General features: G+C 35.0%; 1 protein-coding gene across 1 annotated transcript; it reads left to right on the top strand.

The window, feature by feature from the left end:
- Positions 1–224: 224 nt before the first annotated feature.
- On the top strand, positions 225–6001 carry LOC132650942 (zinc finger protein 431-like; the record flags this gene model as incomplete). The annotated part of the gene is made up of 4 exons (XM_060376263.1): positions 225–345; positions 545–605; positions 2205–3781; positions 5739–6001. Coding segments are annotated over 4 exons (2022 nt in total), but the record flags the coding sequence as incomplete, so codon positions are not given.
- Between the last annotated feature and the right edge of the window lie 210 nt (positions 6002–6211).

Raw genomic sequence — 6211 nt, 5'->3', positions numbered from 1 at the left:
AAGAATATATCCTTATTAGAGGATGCAGAAATTAGAGAGATGAATCTCATTATACAGTTTCCTACTGAATGGAGTTAGGTATTAGACACACATTAGAAACTGTGTGTCAGAAAATAAGCAGAAGAAACAACAGGATTCCATGAAAATGTTGTAAATGAAGTATACGTTTTCAGTATTCTAAGTATCATGCTTTCTGTTGTACACGTCTGGATTTTCAGAGTACATTGACCTACAATGATGTGCATGTGAACTTCACTCGAGAAGAGTGGGCTTTGCTGGATCCTTCCCAAAGGAGTCTCTACAAAGATGTGATGCTGGAGACGTACAGGAACCTCACTGCTATAGGTAGAACAATGAATTTTCTTTACTTTTTAATATATGGGGAAACTCTATTCATTATTGGTATGCTTCTGTAATTTCTTCTGAATGAAGAAAGGAGGGATGAAGAAGGAGGTCAATGGTTCTTTGATTGAACCAATACCATGACCTAAATTTAGTCTTATTTCCAATAATAAATCATACATTTTCTTTTACTCTATTTTAGGTTATAATTGGGAAGGTCATAATGTTGAAGAGCATTGTCAAAGTTCTAGAAGACATTCAAGGTAATTTTCATCTGTAAACTGATGTGAATATGGTTCTGTGAAAATTTTAATATGTCCTGGAAGACATATTTGAAAAAGAAGGAACAGTGTCAATGAACTGCTTTAAGTGTATATATTGAGGATTACTATCTTGTTACTAAACCATGTACCTTCATGTTAGGTATTTGATGTGTGTTTGCAAGGCACTCCTCTAACAAAGAATACAAGGAAATCATACCTTATGCAAGATCAATGTTTAAATCATAGACCTGTTAGCGCTGTAAGGTACAATCTGCAATTTGTTTAATCTCCTATAACTTAGATATTGCCAAAGGTATTCACATTAAATAGGTGATGAAAGTATGTCCAAAACAGTATACTAATAAACTAGTCCATAGTAAAGCTGGGATTACTCATGTACTTATAGTAATGTTGCTAAGTTTTGTGAGAAGTGCAGTTTTTTTTAGAGTCAAGAATATTGTGGAAAAACCATAATCCCTATAGCACGTCTATAATGAACAAAAATCAAATGTGTAAATGCAACATAAAACCATGTCATTTATTAATTTTCTTTTAATAGGTCTATTATATATCACACTGAATACAAGTCATATTAGTATAGGTTTATTGAAAGAAACAATGTACCACCAAGAACAAATAAAATATATAGTATTCCCCATTTTGAGTAGATGTTTATAAGGTCATACCTATTATGCTTTATATGGGGTATTCAGAGATGCAAGCAGTACAAATAATGACACAGAGGCTTTTTTAATATTTTACAGCTTAGGCAATTTAGGCAGATTCTGAACCCTCTTTTTCCCTAACTCAAATGAACCTAGCACAGTGTCCCAATACATGTCCAGCTGTACCTCTTTGTTCAATTTCATGTCCATCTGTTACACTCAGTGCCCTGCTGGTGAATCGCCTGTCATTTGATTTCTTCTTCCCAGCAATCCTCTCTCAGAAGCTCTGGCCTCCATTTTGTGCCCTGCTATCAGTTATCAGCTCTTTATTATTTACAAAAGATAAGTAAGGATGGACAAATATCTACAAAATATAGGGCAGGTGATGAGCCATAAAAAGAGCAATTCTGCAATCTGGTAAGCACTTAGCTCTCTGCTGACTCAGCAATCAGCATTCACACATTTTCACACAATATACACCAACATCAATTAACTAGTCATTCAACTTCATTAGGAATTCTCACAAAATCACACTTCAGAAAATGTAGTTTTAAGAATATAAAATTCTGCTTGTCACATTTATCTTTGCCAATTTACCATGGTGCACAGTATAGGGAAATTTATTAATCTAGCCACTGTGTTAAAGCTTTGAGGTCTTGCAGTTTTCTACTAATCTGTGGAAAAATATCTTATAGAAAAAAGTACGATATAAATGTGAGCCAGGTGAATATTTTTACCATCACAAGTATTTTCAAATATGCAAAACAATCCCTAGAGAAGGTGAACACCATGAACGTAAAAATAATGATGAAAACTCAAGATGTAATTCCTATTTACCTTTAAACCAAAATGTAAAATTATGTGACATGGACAATTAGATTCATCACTGTAATGAATGTGGTAAAGCTTTCATATGTGCCAATTATCTTTGCAGGTATGAAAACAGTCATAGTGGACACAAACCCCCTGAAGATACTCAATATGATGAAGTCTTTACACATCACAGGAATGCCCACACATATGAAAGTATGCATACTGGTGAGGATCGCTATGAATCAAAACAATATGGTAACACTTTTGCAAATAACAGTTATCTCCTAAGACATAAAAGGTCACATATAGAGGAGAAACCCCATAAATGTAACCAGTGTGGTAAAGCCTTTGCACACAACAGTCATCTCCTAAGACATAAAAGAACTCACACGGGAGAGAAACCGCATGAATGTGACCAATGTGGTAAAGCCTTTGCACAGAGGAGTACTCTCCTATTACATAACAGAACTCACACTGGAGAAAAACCCTATGAATGTAACCAGTGTGGTAAAGCCTTTGCATACAAGAATGTTTTCATAATTCATAAAAGAACTCACACTGGAGAGAAACCTTATAAATGTAACCAGTGTTGTAAAGCCTTTGCAAATAACAGTCATCTCTTAAGACATAAAAGATCTCACACTAGAGAGAAACCTTATGAATGTAACCAGTGTGGTAAAGCCTTTGCAGATAACAGTGTTCTTCTAATACATAAAAGAACTCACACTGGAGAGAAACCTTATGAATGTAACCAGTGCGATAAAGCCTTTGCACACAACAGTCATCTCCTAGTACATAAAAGAACTCACACTGGAGAGAAACCTTATGAATGTAACCAGTGTGATAAAGCCTTTGCACAGAGGAGTGCTCTCCTATTACATAACAGAACTCACACTGGAGAAAAACCCCATGAATGTAACCAGTGTGGTAAAGCCTTTGCACATAGTAGTGATCTCTTAATACATAAAAGAAGTCACACTGGAGAGAAACCTTATGAATGTAAACAATGTGGAAAAGCCTTTGCATGTAATAGTAATCTTCAAAAACACAAAAGAACTCACACGGGAGAGAAATCTTATGAATGCAATGAATGTGGTAAAGCGTTTTCAACTAATGGTAATCTCCATCTACATAAAAGAACTCACACGGGAGAGAAACTGCATGAATGTGACCAATGTGGTAAAGCCTTTGCACAGAGGAGTACTCTCCTATCACATAACAGAACTCACACTGGAGAAAAACCCTATGAATGTAACCAATGTGGTAAAGCCTTTGCATACAAGAATGTTTTCATAATTCATAAAAGAACTCACACTGGAGAGAAACCTTATAAATGTAACCAGTGTTGTAAAGCCTTTGCAAATAACAGTCACCTCGTAAGACATAAAAGATCTCACACTAGAGGGAAAACTTATGAATGTAACCAGTGTGGTAAAGCCTTTGCAGAAAACAGTACTCTGATACAGCATAAAAGAACACACACTGGAGAGAAACCTTATGAATGTAACCAGTGTGGTAAAGCCTTTGCACGGAGGAGTGCTCTCCTATTACATAACAGAACTCACACTGGAGAAAAACCCTATGAATGTAACCAATGTGGTAAAGCCTTTGCAGCTACCAGTAATCTCCTAGTACATAAAAGAACTCACACTAGAGAGAAACCTTATGAATGTAACCAATGTGGTAAAGGCTTTGCAGGTAAGAGTCATCTCTTAGTACATAAAAGAACTCATACTGGAGAGAAAACTTATGAACATAAATGATGTGGTAAAGCCTTTGCATGTAACAGTGATCTCCTAATACTTAAAGGAACCCACACTGGAAAGAAACCTTTTGAACGTAACCAACGTGGTAAAGCCTTTGCACTGAACAGTCATCTGGTAGTCCATAAAAGAACACATATTGGAGAGAAATCTTTTGAATTACATAACGTGATAATGTGTATGCATTTCAGAGTAATTTATGAAAACATAACTTACCTTGGAGAAAAAAAAAACCACTTTATTAATGTAATCAGTGTGGCATTTCCTTTGTACAACATAGTCATCTCTTAAGTATACAAAATGCATGTTGCAGGAAATCTCTATGAATATAACCAATATCATAAAGGCTTTTCATGTAAGAGTCATCTTGAACAAGAACACCTCATGCAGTGAAACCCTATTAATGTAACTAATGTGTCAAGCCTTTAAATGCCATAATAATATTCATGTACATTGGAGAGTACACACTGGAGAGAAACCAATGTGATAAAGCCTTTCGATGTAATATTAATGTCCTATAAGATAAAGAACACATACTGGGAAGAAGCCTTACAAATGTAACCAATGTGGTAAAACTTGCTCTTCAAAATCATCTTGAAATTCATGAAAGAATTCATATTGGACAGAAAGACTATGAGTGCATTTAACATGGTGAAGCTATTCCACATTTGTATACTCTTCATCATGAAAGAATTCCTACTCGAGAGAAACATTATAAATGTGTTAAAATATGAGGGTTTTGTACATATCTACATTCTTCATTATCATAAGTTTATACTGGAGAGAAATTCTCAAAATATAAGAAATATGGTAAGGCCTTTGTATACTTTAGTCTGCTGAATCCAAAATAACTCAAACACTAGCTCAATGCAAATAACAAAAATTTATTGTCACCAGTAACTACTTAATGATTAGTAACATAACACTCTTGGGAACTGATCTGTGATACATACCCACCCAGTGAACCAGAAAGTTATAGAGGTTCTGAGCTTGAAAATCATAATATCTGTGCTGTTTTACAACTAATTTTTTAATCAGTCATGATTTAGGGATATTGGATTTGTTTATGTCATTGAAGGTGTCACCTGATGTAAAATGTCACTCTAAAATTTAGTGGAGGCTGGTACCTAAAAAGCAATAAATAGGAATTAATTTTTTTACCATGTTCCAACATGCAAATTAATTTTGCATGTTTTGCATGTCAAAGTCAACTTGAAAGTCAAAGTCTATAAAGGGATAGTAGAGAGAAACCTTACACATGTAAGCAATGTGATAAAACCTTTCCTTAATGCAGTTATCTCCACATACATAGAAGAACACATACTGCACTAAGACCCTCTGGATAAGCAATGTGGTAAATCCTTTTTGTGGAGTTGTCTTTAAAATCAGAAGAAAAAGTCATGCTCCAGAGAAACCTTATGAACGTAGTCAGTATGGTATACTTTTGCACTTCATTGTACCATTATAGAAGAGTAAAAGTTTTGGTGTGTGAGCAACCTCTTAAGGCCTTTGCATATCACAGTAGTCTTTGAGAACCTGAAAGAACTCATTCTCAAGAAAATCTGTTAGGATAAAAGATTTGTGAAGGTCTTTGATCAACTAACTTGCATTCAATTACAGGAGATTATTTGGGAGGAAAATTCTAACAAGTGTCAACAATGTATTCATGCATTATGACATTCCATCTTTCTTTTGTTTCCAATTAAAAGTCAATATGGAAAAAAGGCCTAGGAATTTAAACCGTAAGGTAACCTTCTTAGATTTCTCAATTCTCTTCAATTACTTGAAATAAATCATCCAGTTATAAAATTTATGTGTGTGTATTAGTGCTATTTCTGTAACAAAGCACAATGTCAACTTCCAAATGTGTTGGTTTTGCCTTACGGTTCCAGTGGGATATGGGATCTCTGTGAAATGGGAATCACAAGTATCATACATGGTGGCTAAAGCAGGAAGCTCAGAGCTCACATCCTCAACCTGCAGCATGAAGCAGAGAGTGGGAATTACAGATGCTATGCAGTTGAAACTATCAGTCTCACGCCAAGTAACATACTTCTTCAAGAGTGCTGCTTTTCCTAAACATTCACAAATGATTCCAACAATGAGGATTCATTTCTCTGACTTCAAAACTACATGTTTGATTTCTATTACATGAAGGACTTTATGAAGAAAAACTCTGTAGAAACTTGTAGATGCCTCAACACCTGAGTTCCAGGAATGAATGCCTACACAACACACTCATGAGTAAACATATTAGTTTAAGAATTTGCTTTAATTTCTGTTATGTGATCTCAGTATGTCTTTTTGAGTTTATGTTCCTGTCCATTCTGGTTTCCATGAAGAACAGACCTTATGAACTTCTTGT

This window comes from Meriones unguiculatus, assembly GCF_030254825.1.
Source record: "Meriones unguiculatus strain TT.TT164.6M chromosome 13 unlocalized genomic scaffold, Bangor_MerUng_6.1 Chr13_unordered_Scaffold_37, whole genome shotgun sequence".
Classification (NCBI taxonomy): domain Eukaryota; kingdom Metazoa; phylum Chordata; class Mammalia; order Rodentia; family Muridae; genus Meriones; species Meriones unguiculatus.
The sequence above is the reverse complement of the archived record's forward strand: the minus strand, read 5'-3'. Positions and strand labels throughout refer to the sequence as shown.